The sequence below is a fragment of the Kogia breviceps genome, chromosome 18 (genome assembly GCF_026419965.1).
Source record: "Kogia breviceps isolate mKogBre1 chromosome 18, mKogBre1 haplotype 1, whole genome shotgun sequence".
Taxonomy (NCBI): domain Eukaryota; kingdom Metazoa; phylum Chordata; class Mammalia; order Artiodactyla; family Physeteridae; genus Kogia; species Kogia breviceps.
In genome coordinates this window covers 56,540,126-56,555,605 of record NC_081327.1, presented here as the reverse complement: position 1 = coordinate 56,555,605, position 15,480 = coordinate 56,540,126, and the positions used below count along the sequence as shown (strand labels likewise).

At 51.0% G+C, this 15,480-nt stretch overlaps 1 protein-coding gene across 3 annotated transcripts in view; it reads left to right on the top strand.

Moving 5' to 3' along the window:
- Positions 1-12,498, top strand: part of ZCCHC14 (zinc finger CCHC-type containing 14) — a 58,335-nt gene extending 45,837 nt beyond the window's left edge. For 2 of the 3 annotated variants that reach the window (XM_067018548.1, XM_059045893.2), the window contains 9 exons: positions 2,197-2,306; positions 3,045-3,139; positions 3,221-3,275; positions 4,582-4,861; positions 6,339-6,430; positions 6,735-6,862; positions 8,132-8,272; positions 8,359-9,846; positions 10,999-12,498. In XM_067018548.1, coding sequence (XP_066874649.1) covers positions 2,197-2,306; positions 3,045-3,139; positions 3,221-3,275; positions 4,582-4,861; positions 6,339-6,430; positions 6,735-6,862; positions 8,132-8,272; positions 8,359-9,846; positions 10,999-11,054 — 2,445 coding nt within the window. In that variant the 3' untranslated portion in view covers positions 11,055-12,498. The remainder of the gene's footprint in view (positions 1-2,196; positions 2,307-3,044; positions 3,140-3,220; positions 3,276-4,581; positions 4,862-6,338; positions 6,431-6,734; positions 6,863-8,131; positions 8,273-8,358; positions 9,847-10,998) is intronic. The other variant, XM_067018549.1, reaches the window with a different exon arrangement.
- The last annotated feature ends 2,982 nt before the right edge of the window (positions 12,499-15,480 follow it).

Below are 15,480 nucleotides of genomic sequence, written 5' to 3'. Positions count from 1 at the left end.
GTTTGAGTGTCTCTTGTTCAGGCGTGCCGTACATTGAAGGGCGCCACGCGTGCCGTGCTTTCTAGGATTGGCGACTGGTCCTCCCCGGGGCTGGCCTGTTTCCCCTGCACCACTTAGCACACCGACCTGCCTCTCCTTTGTGCCTGTCCTCTCGTCTCGTGAAAACGCACTTCTCCGGATTGCGCTGATGCTGGCACACCTTGCCACTCTTTGGTCTGGGTGTTTGCAGTGGCTGATATTCACCTGGCTCTGGCTTCGCTGCCTTTCCTGGTATCTGCCTTGCTGTCTTTCAGTCATTTTGGAAAATTCTTGTCCATTATCTCTTCAAATATTTCTTCTGCCCCACTCTCTCTTCTCCTGGGCCTTGACTTATATGTACTTGACCCTGTCTTCAAGTTTACTTATATTTCTCCTCAGCTCTGTCCAGGTTGCTGATGAGCTGAATTCTTCATCTCTAGTGCCATGGTTTTGGGGTTTTTTGTTCTTTTGTTTTCTGTAGCTTTTCTGTTTGATACGTCTTTTAATAAAGTTTCCATCTCTCTGATGAAATTTCCCACTCGTTCATGCATGTTGTTCATTTTTTTAAACAAAGTCCTTTAGTATGTTAAGCATAGGTATTTTCAAGTGCTTGTCTGATAGTGCCAACATCTGGGTTATTTTCCAGTCTGGTTCCGATGATTATCTTGACAATAGATTCCCCCCTGCTCTGTTTTTTTTCTTTTTTTTTTTTTTTTTTTTTTGCGGTACGCGGGCCTCTCACCGCTGTGGCCTCTCCCGTTGCGGAGCACAGGCTCCGGACGCGCAGGCGCAGCGGCCATGGCTCACGGGCCCAGCCACTCCGCGGCATATGGGATCTTCCCGGACCGGGGCACGAACCCGCGTCCCCTGCATCGGCAGGCGGACTCTCAACCACGGCGCCACCAGGGAAGCCCTCCCCCCTGTTTTTTATCTTATAATTTTTGACTGAACGTTAGACATCATGTCTAGAAGCTAGCCTGGAAACGGGCCTGCTGCTGCATCTCTCGGACCAGCGGTGGGGCTTCAGGTTGATCTCATCAGGAGCGGAGCTGGGTTTGGGTTTTGCTGTTGCACCACAGGCCTCAGGTTCCTCCAGGGAGGCCTGCTGGTCCCTTGAGCCTTGAGAGGAGCCTGGAGTGCTCTTGCTTCGCCTGTGGCACAGAGGGGGTCTCCCTGCTCCGTTGACTCCCCCCTCCCTGGGGAGACTGCTGTTACTTGTTGCCTGGTGATAGATGTGCGGTGAGGGTCGCGGCGGTTCCCCGTCCTCCTGGTGCGGCCCCAGCTCTAGCCACAGGGTCGTGGAGGGCCTTTCTCAGCATCCCCGCCCCTTCCTTCCCCAGCAGCAGCTGACTCGGCTCAGGAGGGCTTCTTGCCCCTTCCTTGGGTCCAGAGGGGTTTCGTTTTTCTCTTCCCTGAGAAGCAGGGCATCTCTGCCCGTGGCCTGGCACCGGGAGGACTTTCTCCTCCCCCTCCTCCAGGGGCATGAGGGCCCTCCGCCTCACCCCCAGGAACGTGGGCTTTTGCTCGCGCTCTGGGAGCAGGAGCGATCTCACCCCCCGCCCCCACCCAGCGGGTTGAGGGCTTTGCACTTTGGACTGAGAGCAGGCTCCAGGGAAGGGCATGCGGTGTCCAGCCTCGCCCCCAGGGGCGGCCGCCCCACCCGTGTGCCACCTGTGCAGACTCTCTCCAGCCTCCCCGCCTGTGGAGGGAGCTCGGGAACGGACACAGACCCCGTGTCTGGGCTCCTGGCTGTCCGCTGTCTGATGCACGCGCAGCCCGTGGCGCTGTGCGCCTCCCAGCCGGTCTCTTCTGCCTGCTCGTGTGGCACGGCAGCCACCTCTCCCTCGCGCTCTGCCACGGCTGGGACAGGCCACGTGCCCTGTCTCCTCAGAGGGGCAGGGCCCTCTTGGAATTCGGTTCACATGGTGGCCCTGCGGCTCAGCCCTTTGGTGGGCTCAAGAGCAGGCACAGCTGTGTGGGGTGTTGATCTGCTTCTTGATGCTGCGGTGGGTTGTTGCTTTCTGCGTCCCAAGTGGACGCAGAACCGCAGGTGGCTCCCTGAATCGCAGCGGCAGCAGGTGTCAGCAGCCGGTACCTGCCCAAGTGTCTCCCACAGTGAGGAGCTCTGGTTCTGTAAGATGAATTTTGACATACTGCCTTTGCCTTTTCGTCTTTCAGTTGTCTCAGCTGTATCCTGAAGAAAATTTGGAGAAATTCATTCCTTGCTTAGCTGGCCCAGAATCATTTTATGTAGAGCGAAACCACATGGATCTGGAAGCGGACCTGAGGTACTGTTCCTCACCCCCCCAAGGCCCAGCGAGCAGCCCCCGTGCGGTGCTGCGGCGGCCGGCGGCCCTCTGCAGTGTGGGCGGGGCCAGGCGTGAGCTGCCTGCTCATCTGAGGGGCCCCGCAGGTGACATGTGCTCTGGGTGGTTCAGGTCTCCTGTTTGCCTCTAGGGATTTTCATCAGTTATGGAGAATTTGAAGGATCTTAATAATCTAGGCATGATGTCGAGAATGTATAAGTGAAGGAATTTCAGAGTGTATGCCACCATTTAATGTAATTTTGACGGTCTTAATGAAATAAAATCCGCTGCTGTCCTATCGTTGAAAGGATAAAATGAGGACCTAGTAAAAAGCCTCCTGGGCCCAGTGGTTGTGGACCCGTGATGGCGTCCTGGCGCGTTGGTCTTGCGCGTGCGCACAGAGGGCCCCGGGGACTGGGGCCAACACCGGAGGGCCACACGGCGGCTGGGACGGCCCCGGCTGTGCTCGTGGCCCGGGGCGTGGGCCCTGAAAGACTCGATTCATGCGGTGTCATGCAGTGTCCATAAGGAGAGGGGCACCAGGAACCAGTATGGATACTACCAAGAATGAAGCTGCATAAAGCAGGAAGAATATAGGTTAAGGCACTTCTGTTTAGTTTTTCTCTGCTATGTATATCAATTGAAAATTAAAATTTCTCTCCCAGTTACTTTGTGGTAACGCGTTTTAATGCTGATAAAACCGCTCTGTTTCATTTCTAGGTATTTGGCTTCATTACCTTCTCACATATTAAAAAATGACCATGTTAAGAAATTTTTCAGCACTTCATCTCCCACCCAACAGCTTCAAAGTCCAAGTGAGTTTGTAAAATGTAATTCAATAAAAGGAGAAACATTTTTATGGTCTGTAAATAAATTTTATCTATTTTAACTTGTAGGTCCTGGCAACCCTTCCCTGTCTAAAGTCGGTACCATGATGGGCGTGTCTGGAAGGTGAGACTTCTACCATGTAACCAACACATGTCCAGTCAGCCTTGTTACAGAGCTTACTTTTCATTTTGTGTAAATAGTTGTTTCTAGAGTTAAGTCATTCTTTTTTTTTTTTTTTTTTTTTTTTTTTTTTTTTTTTTTTTTTGCGGTACGCGGGCCTCTCACTGCTGTGGCCTCTCCCGTCGCGGAGCACAGGCTCCAGACGCGCAGGCTCAGCGGCCATGGCTCACGGGCCCAGCCGCTCCGCAGCACGTAGGATCTTCCCGGACCGGGGCGCGAACCCGTGTCCCCTGCATCGGCAGGCGGACTCTCAACCGCTGCGCCACCAGGGAAGCCCGAGTTAAGTCATTCTTGATCTTAGTCTTGAATAATAATATTGAGAGAAGAATTGGATGGAGATAATCCACTTTTCGATTTCTTAAAAAAAAAAAAAAAAAGTGGTTCTCTGAGCCCCTGGAATTAGAATTCCCAAAGACCCTTATTGCAGATGCCAGTTTCTGGGCCCTGCATGTTCTGGGAAACCAAAATTTGTGAGAATCTTCATTTTTACAAGCTCCTGGGGAGCAATTAAGCCCACGAAGGGCCAGAGTCGCTGCTCTAGACGTCCCTCTGGCAGCACGGGGCCCGGCAGTGATGGCGGCAGTGCTCGGGTGACAGACAGACTGCACATCTGGACTGACAGCATCAGAGTGGGCTAACGTCACAGACGATGTGTACGCGCACACACGCACACGCACACACACACACACGCGCACACGCGCACACGCGCACACACACACGGTTCCGTGAGCTCTAGTCAGGTAGTGAGCTCTTTGAAGGTGCTGACTTTCTTCACCCTCTGCCTGGAGTGTGTAAGCATGTAATGTGTCCGTTTGCAGTTAGTGTGGAAGGGGCAGGGACAGAGAGTGATGCTTTTGCTCCTTCCAGCTTTCTAGAATTTACTTTTCAAAAAAAAATTAATTTGAATATTAAAGATTTTGGAGTTAGTTTTAATATATGATTATCAGTATCATCCTGTGATAGAAGCAACAGAAAGAAACTAGGCAGCAAAGCCAAAAGTCTGGTGGTGACACGCAGACATGTACATATACATAATACGTACACATGTACTCAAGCGCAGCATCTAGATGGGTGCATACACGTCCGTGCCCGCACACGTCCACACCTACAGACGTTCCCCCCAGGGTGGTGGTGGCAGTAGCTCTGGCACCAGCAGTGGACACGGCTGCAGATTCAGTCCAGGCTGTAGGAGCTGGTCCTCGGTGGAGGCCGTGGTCTTTTGGAAACTACCTGTCTGCTGTCCTCGCAGGCCTGTGTGCGGAGTGGCCGGCATCCCGTCCTCTCAGGGCGGCGCCCAGCACCACGTGCAGCACCCGGCCAGCGCGTCCGCCTTGCCCCACTGCTCGCACGCGGGGGGCGCAGCCTCAGCCCTGGCCTACCGGACCCCGATGGACAGCTCGCCCGCCATCTTGATGCCTTCCAGCCTGCAGGCCCCGCAGACCCAGGAGCAAAATGGGATTTTAGACTGGCTTCGGAAACTGCGTTTGCACAAGTACTATCCCGTCTTCAAACAGCTCACGATGGAGAAGGTACGTTGGTTACTAGCAGGCAGGGAGAACGCGCTTTTTGTCTCAGGTAACCCGTCATTCTTTGGACCTTATTCCTAGAGGAACTGAGTTGGGTTTCTGCAGCGCGTGTGGCGTGGAGGTCATACCACCTGGTCCTTAACACCTGCAGATGCGTGTCTCCACAAGTCCTGTGAGCTTGCTGGAGGGGCCATGGATTTGAATTTGGAGGCTGCCTGCAGCTGAAGCAAAAACTGGACCACAGTTGTTTGTAAACAAACAGCTTTCTTAAGATAGTTTGGTGTCTTCCCAAACACGACACTCACTGTCTGTGACTGAGGGCTGTGTCTCCAGCAGCCCTTCAGTGGGTAGAGGTGTGAATTGTGGGCCCCGCGTCCCCCTTTCTTAGACGCCTCTCAGTGTAGCCTTTTACAAGAGCCCAGTGCAAAAGGGGTGTCTGATGACCTGCCTTCCTGTAGGCTCCTAGGGCTAAAGGAATAGATGAATTTTATGTCTTTCAAGCAATCCTACACAGCATTTACCTTTTACTGTAGTACAGTTTGGACAAGGAGCATTTTTTCACTGTTAAAAAAATTATGAAATTTCTTAAGTTTCAGTGTCACTGGTAGAAGTAAATTGGACCTGTATGTGATGTTTGAACTCTGAGCTCCCCCTGCTGGATAAAGTGACTTGGTGCCTTTTATCTCTGCAAACGTTTCGTTTGTCCAAAAACCTGCAATTGAAGAATCTAGAAATCAAGCTTTTACTGCTAATAAAAAACACATTTTAAGTAAATTTTCAGTACTCTCAGTTTAGGATTCACAAGTCTTTAAAACCACAGATTTTACTAACCTTGGTCACGATCAGTTTAAAAAGTTTTAGTGTAACGTGGGAGTTGCAAAGGCTAAGATCACAAGTCATGTCGTGGACCCTCGTGAGAACCAGGTGTCATCTTGCTTCTTAGTACGAGGCCAGTGGGTTAGGTCGCCGTTCAGTCGGGATGGCATCTACTTTTCTGGATCACTGGCTACCCAACAAATTTGCCGTTGTCCCTAAAATGAGCGTGATCGCAAGAGAAAAGAGACCCTAAAGAAGACTGCTCCTGTCTGTTGGAGGGAGAGCCCCGGGAGGGGAGACACTTCCACCAGCTGCATCTCTGCAGCAGTTGAGAGGCAGAGCGCTGTCTCAGTCTCCTGCCTGCACAGCCCCGACCTTCCAGGTGCCCCGTCTTCACCCAGCTGTCACTCGGACGCCTGTGCTGAAGGCTCAGTGGACACAGCCCATGACCCTCGGACGCACAGTGGGCGTCTTATATTTTGGACCCTGGACACCAAGTCGTTTAGCAAGTAAATGTTTTACAGTGTTCCCCGGTCTCTGATTATCTAGTTAAGTTTGATCTGTTTACATATTCTAGAGGCAGAACACGTTTATGAAATTAAACTCCAAGTTCTTTGTTTTCAGAATCCTAATTAATTCTCAAACTTTGTAATTTGTTTGGAAGTTTCTGAGCCTTACGGAAGAAGATCTAAATAAATTTGAATCCCTCACCATGGGCGCAAAGAAAAAGCTCAAGACTCAACTGGAGCTGGAGAAGTGAGTGTGAGATTGTTTACGAAATGTGTCTTCATTTTAGTTTCTAACATGTGGAACAGATGGGAGGACTTAATTACTGCTCATTGCTTATCAAACCTTAATTAATGCTCTTAAGATTCTACAAATGTGGCTTTGGTTTGCTCGGAAGGACCCTTTAGAGTGAAGCTGACAAGTCAGAATGCGTTATCTTCCACCCTGGAGATATTCTGACGGAAATCACGCTTCTTAAGCAGAGACTGAAACACAGAGAGGCTCTGCAGCAGAACTGAACGCTCGCTTGTTGGTGTGCTTTCCTGTCGCACAGGGAGAAGTCAGAGAAACGGTGCCTGAACCCCTCGGCCCCTCCCCCAGTCAGCAGCAGCGGAGTGGCCCGCGTTCCCCCCACCAGCCACGTGGGGCCTGTGCAGCCGGTGCGAAGCAGCCATGCTGCAGGTGGGTGGGGCCGGGTGCGTCTGGACCTGGGACCCTTCGGAGGAGGGCCAGGCCACAGGTCACGCCCCTTTTCCCTTTCTGTTTTCTAGTGCTTGGAGTTACTTTTCATTATTTTATTTTATTTTTAAATTAATTAATTTAACTTTTGGCTGCATTGGGTCTTCGTTACTGCGCGTGGGCTTTCTCTAGTTGCGGCGAGCGGGGGCTACTCTTCGTTGCGGTGCGTGGGCTTCTCATGGCGGTGACTTCTCTTGTTGCAGAGCACGGGCTCTAGGCACGTAGGCTTCAGTAGTTGTGGTGCACGGGCTTAGCTGCTCCGTGGCATGTGGGATCTTAGTTTCCCTGACCAGGGCTTGAACCCGTGTCCCCTGCATTGGCAGGTGGATTCTTGACCACTGAGCCACCACTGAAGTCCCCAAATTGGGACTTTTCCGTTTCCATTTTATTGTACTTAAGAGTCACTTTTCATTATTTTAGCTTTTATAGTTTCTGCGACAGGAAAATAGAAGGGACGTTTGGGTTAGAAGCTGGAGACTGGTGACTCGCCTGAAGGGGTTTGGGCAAAAGCATTAGACCCAGAAACTGCTCTGGTGAAAGGGAAAGAGTAGGAAGTATGCAAAATAGATGAAAACCTCTCCGCCCCCCCCCACCCCCACCCCCACCCCCGCCCGCAACCGTGGCAGGTGTGGAGAGGTGGCTTTAGGCCGTTGCCCTGCAGGTCCATCCTGAAGTCCTTGCTGCCGAACCCGCAGCCTTCCTCCTCTTCTCCCTGCCGTCCTCTCCTCGGTAGGAGGTGGAGGGCCACGGTGAAAGCTGTTCTGCTGTTTTTCCTCATGCGCTAGAAATATCAAGAGTGACAGTAAACCAGGAAGAAAAAATGTCAGTGCATCGTTTCAGTGCCTATTTGACTGAAAAGGTCTTATGTCCCTGGGCCTCAGAAAACGGAGGTCTGTGTTTGTGGAGGGCGGCTGTTGCAGCACCCGGTGCTTTGGGGGTCCTTTTCCTGTCCTGCAGCGTTCGCTTGGGGAGGCTGAGAGCAGGGCCGCGTGTGCGTCCGCCGCCTGGCGAGCTTGTGAGCCTCGGCCCTGTGTGAATAGGGGCGGGATAGGACCTGGCTCCTCGGGGTTGCTGTGAAGACGAGCACGATAGGCAGGCACGCAGGTGGGAGAGGCGGGCGCGGTCAGCGCTGGCTGGCGCAGCCCCCGTCGGGGTCCCGCGGCTCGTGGGCCTCGGCGCCGCCTTTGGGCTTCACCCGCCCCGTCTCCGCAGCGCTGCGGGTGGAGGTGGAGCAGCCCCCTCACCAGACGGCCCGGGAGGGCAGCTCCTCCGAGTGCTCCAGCCCCTCGCCCAGCCCGATGGGCGCGCAGGCCCGGGAGGAGAGCTCGGACAGCGCGGAGGAGAGCGACAGACGTAAGGACGCCCCGCGCGGCTCGCGCTGTGTGCTGCCCCCGCCCCGGCCTGGGGAGCCTGTGCTGACGCTGTTTCCACCTCTCTAGGTGTGGAGATCCACCTGGAGGGCTCTGACAAGGAGAAGCCTGTGATGCTGCTGAACCATTTCGCTTCAAGTTCCGCCAGGCCCACAGCCCAGGTCCTCCCCGTGCAGAATGAAGCAGGCTCCAGTCCGTCGGGCCACCACCCGCTGCCCCCGCAGATGATGACGGCGGCCTCGCACATCGCGCCCATCCGGATGCTGAACTCCGTGCACAAGGCGGAACGGGGGGGCGCGGACATGAAGCTCCTCTCGTCCTCTGTGCACTCGCTGCTGTCGCTCGAGGAGCGCAGTAAAGTCTCTGGACCAAGAAGCGGCATCAAAGTGGACAAGAGCTTTGGCAGCGCCATGATGGACGTGCTACCCGCATCCACCCCCCACCAGCCCGTGCAGGTCCTTTCTGGACTCACCGAGAGCAGCTCTGTGTCGCCCTCCGTCTCCTTTGGTCCCCGCACCAAAGTCGTCCACGCGTCCGCCCTGGACAGGGTGATGAAGCCGGCGCAGCAGCCGGCCCTGGTGGTGGAGGCCAGCACCGCTGCCGCAGGGACGTCCAGCACCGTCTTCCATGTGGCTCGGCCACCCATCAAACTTCTGGTGTCTTCATCTGTCCCTGCAGATTCTGCCATCTCTGGGCAAACCTCCTGTTCCGGCAACGTGCAAATAAGCGTGCCCCCTGCCATAATAAACCCTCGGACTGCCCTGTACACAGCCAACACCAAAGCTGCCTTCTCTGCGATGAGCAGTGTGCCCGTGGGCCCCCTGCAGGGCAGCTTCTGTGCAAACAGCAACACTGCCTCTGCCAGTAGCCACCCTGCCACGTCCTTTGCAAACATGGCCACCGGGCCCAGCTGCCCCGCCCCCAGCTCCAGCCCCGCGCTCTCCTCGGTCCCCGAAAGCAGCTTCTACAGCAGCAGTGGCGGCGGCGGCGGTGGCGGTGGCGGCGGCGGCGGCTCCCCCGGAAACCTCCCAGCCTCGGCCCAGAACCACCACCACCACCACCACCATCAGCAGCAGCCTGCGCCCCAGCAGCCCGCGCCCGCCCCCGCCCCGCCCCCCGGCTGCGTCGTGTGCACGTCCTGCGGCTGCAGCGGGAGCTGCGGCTCGAGCGGCCTGACGGTCAGCTACGCGAACTACTTCCAGCACCCGTTCTCGGGGCCGTCCGTCTTCCCCTTCCCGTTCCTGCCCTTCAGCCCCATGTGCGGCAGCGGCTACGTGGGCGCCCAGCAGTACGGCGGCGGCGCCTTCCCGGTCGTGCACTCGCCCTACGGCAGCGGTGTGGGCCCCGAGCCCGTGCTGGGCGGCCAGTCGGCCTTCACCGTCCCGCCCGTGCAGAACTTCATGGGGGCGGCGGGCGTCTACCAGGCCCAGGGCTTGGTGGGCAGTAGCAATGGCTCCAGTCACAAAAAGAGTGGGAATCTGTCGTGTTACAACTGTGGGGCCACCGGTCACCGCGCTCAGGACTGCAAGCAGCCGTCCATGGACTTCAACCGGCAAGGTAAAGGCCCCCGAGGTGGAGCGCTCCAGACAGGAGTGTCCTTTCTGTGAAAGTAATAGTCAACTTCCTTTTATTTTTTGTTTTTATTTTTTTTTAAAGCAAGCAAGAAGTGGTTTTTCAAATGCTCTCTGAAAAAGCACGAAACTCTTGATGGGCTGTGCAGCCCCCAGAAGGGCTGCTTGGGTCCTGAGACGGTCCTTGTGATTTCGGCCTGCTCCTCAGTTTAGAGTGTGGCTAGCTGGCTGTGGCCCAGTGGCTCCTCGGTCTGTTATTTTGTGCCACGTGACTGGGGAGGAAGCATGGGTGAGGTAGTGCCACCGCCGGTGTTCAACTGAGAACCGAGGGCGTGGCCTGTGAGTTCCGGCGCTACAGGTGGAACTCGCTGTCCCCGCTTCTCTTCCCCCGTCTAGCGTGGCCGCGGCCGCGGCCGTGGGTGTTGTGTGGCGGCTGCGTGGTGTCCTCACTCTCTGTGCTGCATTTTCGCCCCTCCCCCTTTGCTACTCTCTCTCGTCTCCTTTAGTCAAGCGTGTGTCTGCTGTGGTTATCCCGCCAGGCTTGCTCTTGCTGTTTCTCTTGGAGCGATTAGGCTGGGCGCCGGAAAAACTGGCCCCAGCCCGCGACTGCCCACTCTGCGACCTTGATAGCCAGCCACTTGCTCTCCGGAGACTTTTGAGGGCTGTTCCGGACCTGCCTGTGCCCCTTAGTCACCCGGGGAGCTTTGCAGACAACTCGGCATCAGGTCTGGTGGCAGGTGGAGAGACTGTGGGCTGTGGCCCCCCCCCGCCCCCGTTGATAGAGGTGGTGCTGCATCTCCTGACGCAGCGAGCCCAGAGGCCTGTGGTGGCGGCCAGGCCTCCCGTGCCCTGTCCCAAGGAAGGGGGCCAGTTCTGGGCTGTCTGAGCTCCCAAAGAATGAAGAAACACACTGGGAACGCTTCAGTCTTTTTCACCCCTTCTCTGATTCGATAAACTTGTTAAGATGACTGTCCAGTTTGCGGGGTGGAGCCAGGGGAGTTGGGAGTGGTCAGAACAGGTGGTCTAGATTTCCAGCACCCAAACCTTGACCAGTGACTCTGGAAATAACTTTGGACAGGTCATGGCAGTAATTTTATGGTGATTCAAATTTGATCTCTTTTTTTTCCCCCCTCTCTAGGTACTTTTAGGTTGAAATATGCCCCTCCAGCAGAAAGTCTGGACTCCACAGATTGATATTTTTCTCTGGCAACAGAACACTATTAAGCCATGGAGACCTAAGGAAAATTAAATACAAAACTGAGAAGTCTAGTTGCTGTTGAGCTCAATATTTTTAATCCAAAGGTGCTTTACTTTACTAGACTGGATAGAAAACCTAGCGTAGGAATGCATCAGACTCAGTTTTATTGCCAAAATCCTAGACGGGAGCTTGATGTCAGGACTGGCCTAGTGGGTATCTCCACTGTGGGTGAAAATTGGCCACCTCCACCCTTGGTTGCAGTGCAGAGACCTCCCGTCTCCTGAAGAGCATTGCCGTAATTGGTCCTTCTAGGCTCACACGTAATTCCAGGGCAGCTACGTGAGGTTGGAATCGAGAACTGAAGGTCGGAGTTCTCCAAGTGGAGTTCTACCAGTCGGACTCTTGACACCCCTGGTGAGGGAAAATGTCGCCTTTGTTTTGTTCTGTTCTGTTCTGTTTCGTTCTTAAAGTGGTTAGGAACTCAGCTCTGGGCTTTTTAAGGATTGCACTTACCGAAGAATGTAAACTGATGTCAATCTCTGCAGTTCTGGGAGACAAACTCCCCGAGACCAGTCAGTGCAAGACGCTCAGAGAATCCGTTTTTAGAGTCCGCACCAGCAGGCTACATGATTTAGTACACCACAGAGATTTTAGTACTTCCTTCCCTCCTTAAAAGCACTTGTAGCAGTTTCAGGGTTTTTGTTTTTTTGGTTTTTTTTTTTCCTGCAAATAAATTTAAACTACATTACTAAATAGAAATAGTTACTTGCAACAACTTGATTTCTAAAAGGGTCCAAGTCCCAGAGAATCCCTAGTAGTCAAAGCTTTGAGGACACCTTCCTTCCCAGCCCTTCCGAGCTTTGAGTCCTGTCGTCTTCCACCACGAAGGAACTCGGGCAGAGACGCGATAGCAGCACACCTCGTGGGCGGCACTGACGGATGCTGCACATCCTTAGCCAAGTTGGCAAGTTCTTTTATCTCCCCTGGACTTCCCAAGGACCCCAAGGCTCACTGCTAATGGATTCACACTTGAGACAGACATTTCAACAACAATAATACAGTCCTATAATCTCTGAGCAAACGATTTGGAATTTTCTCCTGTCAACTTCTTTTGTATTAGGCTGTGTATCAATAGTTAGTTCCGTTAAAAAATTACCTGGAAAACTACACTAGAAAGTGGTAAGACTCTGAAAGAGAATACACGGACAGGACAGAGCTACAAGATCTGCAGAAGTCTAGTTTTACCAAGGTGGGAAATAAAGTCCACCACACAGCTCTCAGTTTCACCCCATTGCAATGAGAGCTTTTGGTCCGAAAGTTTGGGACTTAAAGCTTCAAGGCTAAAGGGAATTTTCTGCTCAAACAATATTGTTTTAAATGCTAAAGCCTTCAATATTAAAATATTGATTGGTAAGGTCTTGCCCAGGGATTTTCCAGTGGAATATTTATTTTAAAAAAGAAAATCACAATACTCAGACCACTCTTAAAATGGGACAATCAGCCTCATGTAAAATTGGTGTAAATCAAAAGAAAACCCTAGGATTTGAGGCATTGTGAGGTAAGGCTTCACATTTTGAGATGAGTTTCCTGCTTCATGGAAACTAAAGCAGAAAGCGGTTACTTTTTTTTTTTATGAAAGGCTTTTAGTAGAGTTTTTAAGAGTTTTATTTTAGTAGAGTTTTATTTCTATGCAATGCAGAATTGACAGACCTCTGTATTCTTCTCTCTCTTCCTGGTACACAGTATTACATACAGCTTTGAAGTAATGATGATGCTTACAACAGCATTTTGGGGGAATGTTACACTGATCTCTTAAATTATAAACACTACAAAACGTCAAAATTACGAGAACTGACACAACTTTGCCTTAAAGAGTACTAGACTGGAACTTGTCATATTATGTTTAAGGAAGACTTAAGAGTGTTCATTGATGTTTACGATTTTAATATTTCTGAAGGCCAGTGGCCTGGATATGTGCTGAAAGCCAAACTTTTAAAATTTTTGGTTTTTTAAACAAAGAACTATTTTAAATAAATCCTGTTTCAACACAGTGAAAATGTTGAAAACTGTCTCATAACAAAAGAAAAAAATCATATTTAGGTTTTTTGTTTTAGTGGTCAGTATTGGGGAATGAAAGTGTGTCTGTCGTTACCCTTATAACTGTTTTGATAAATATTAGAGGTTAGCGTTAAATACGACAAAAAATTAAAACGAACTTCAGTTTGAAGTATGACATTCAGATTGAGGGAAATAAGTTCAGACATTGTGTGGCTGTGTTCCAGTCATCAGAGGTCTCAGAGAAACTTCCAGCTGCCTTTGAAAGTGCATGTGCAGAGTGGCGTCTCCAGTGAGGCCATTCCGAGTTGAGAATGGTTAAGACGTAAATGTGAGACACCAGGACACCAAGCATTCAGCTGCCACTCCGTTGAGACCTCTTCCCAAGCGAATCCCATACTTGAACTTGGGAATATTTGCTAGCGGTATTCTCTGATGAAATTTCTCTCCAGAAGCAACCACAGTCAGTGAGCCTAAAGAGCGTTTGGCATTTCCTCCGCGGACGTCCTCATCAGCTAGAAACACAGATCAGACTGACCCTTTCAACTACTTAATTATCCTCCTGAAATTGTGGGCTCAGTTTCCAAATGCTGTGGCAACCAGGTAGGTGTGGCACCAGCCACTTTGCTCTGTGTAGTCTGTCATATTTTATTAAAGTTTCTAACCCCATTTTTTATCTCCAAGAATGGGGAAAGTGGAATGTACAGATTGAAGTAGAATACAACGTTGGGATAAAACACTAATCTTTTTTTTTTTTTTTTTTTAAAGCAGAACACTCAATTTTCTACCTTATTTTCTAATTTTTATTTTATGATAATATTGAACATTGGAAAGTGTATAAATGTTAAAAACTTCTAATTGCTAAAGAGCACTGAGAAAATGGGAGCTAGCACTTAGAATAAGAAAGACAAAGCTATTTTCTTGAAAGCAGACATGTGATTGGGTATTTAAAAAAACCAGCATCATTTATAATCTCCAAAAAATTACACGAGTCAGCTTGTTAATACAGTAGTTAGTAGCTTCAGTATTTTAATTCACTATTTAGAATTCTAGGTCCTTGATCGCAAGAAGTCCACCTCGTTAGTTTACGCTGCACGTACGTAGAGAGATGCACAGCGGGTGGTAACTTTGCCTGACGTCGTGCGGCTTGAGCACAGGCTGACCGAGGCTTAGATCTGTCCGCTCACTGCAGCGTTGCCGGTGAGCACTTGCCGAGCGGGAAGTGGCTGCACCCTCCTCGCTCCCTGTCCTTGCCACTCCTCCTGCTTCCGTGGGGGCTTATTTGACGCCTTGCTAGTTTTACACGCTGATAACCGATGGCGTTACGTGTTGAAGTCTTAAAGGCTGTAAGGGAAACCGTGACCCTGCTCAGCTCGACCACCCGTCCCAGGGGATGGGCCTGTGGAGCCTGAGCGGGTTGGCCGTCCTTTCCAAGGTGCAGGTGACTCCCAAAGAATGAGGCAGGGGACAGTTAAAGCCATGGGTTCTGAAGAGGCTCCATTACTGAAAAGTCCCGGGGTTCTGAATCAAAGTGAGTTATCTTTAATCAACACTCGCAAACTACTTACTGTGCTGGTTGAGGCCAAAGGTCAATGTTACTACACTGTTACTGGAGGGAGGGGCGCGCCTGCCAGGTCACCCCGGTGTTAAGCCCCTCACATGCGTCAAGTTCTTAGATGCACAAAGACAGGCTTTGGTACTGAAACTGAAGACCTCGTGTACACTCAAGAATCTTCACAGCTTCTATTGGACATATTTTCTTTTTAGGAATGAAGGAAAATTCTCCCATTTTTGAGCCATTCTTTTATGTCAATTCTACAAAATTGCATGTAACTTTATAAATATTTTTAAAAGATATAGTTTTGTAAATATTTAATATTCTGCTAATTTGATTTTGAATTGTAAATGTCAAGTATTCTGTTTTTGGGGTTTTTATGTTTTATTATACTTTGTTAAAAAGGAAAAATTGTACATTTTTAGAATGTTTTTATGAGTCAATTTAATGTACTGAAAATAAAAATTAAAAAAAAAAAAAGAGCAGTTTCTTTTCATTAGGTCTTTGTCTCATACAGTATGAAGCTCACGTCCTTTCAAATCACGATCCTCCAAACTAGGGAGTCCGTCCTTTCCGCCGCCTTCCCAGCATTACAAAAGGGACACCTGGTCTTAAATCCATTTTCTATCAAGTTTCCTAGGTTTTTAAAAAACGGCCTTGCTGTGAATAGAAATGGGCATTGATTTGGGGTTGGATTAAAGATGTTGCAGCTCTCAGGTACCCGTGAACAATCAAGGTTATTAGCATTACTAGATCAAGTATCCTCTGGACATTTCCAAACTCGTGGAGAATGTGCCCTGCCACCTAAGGCC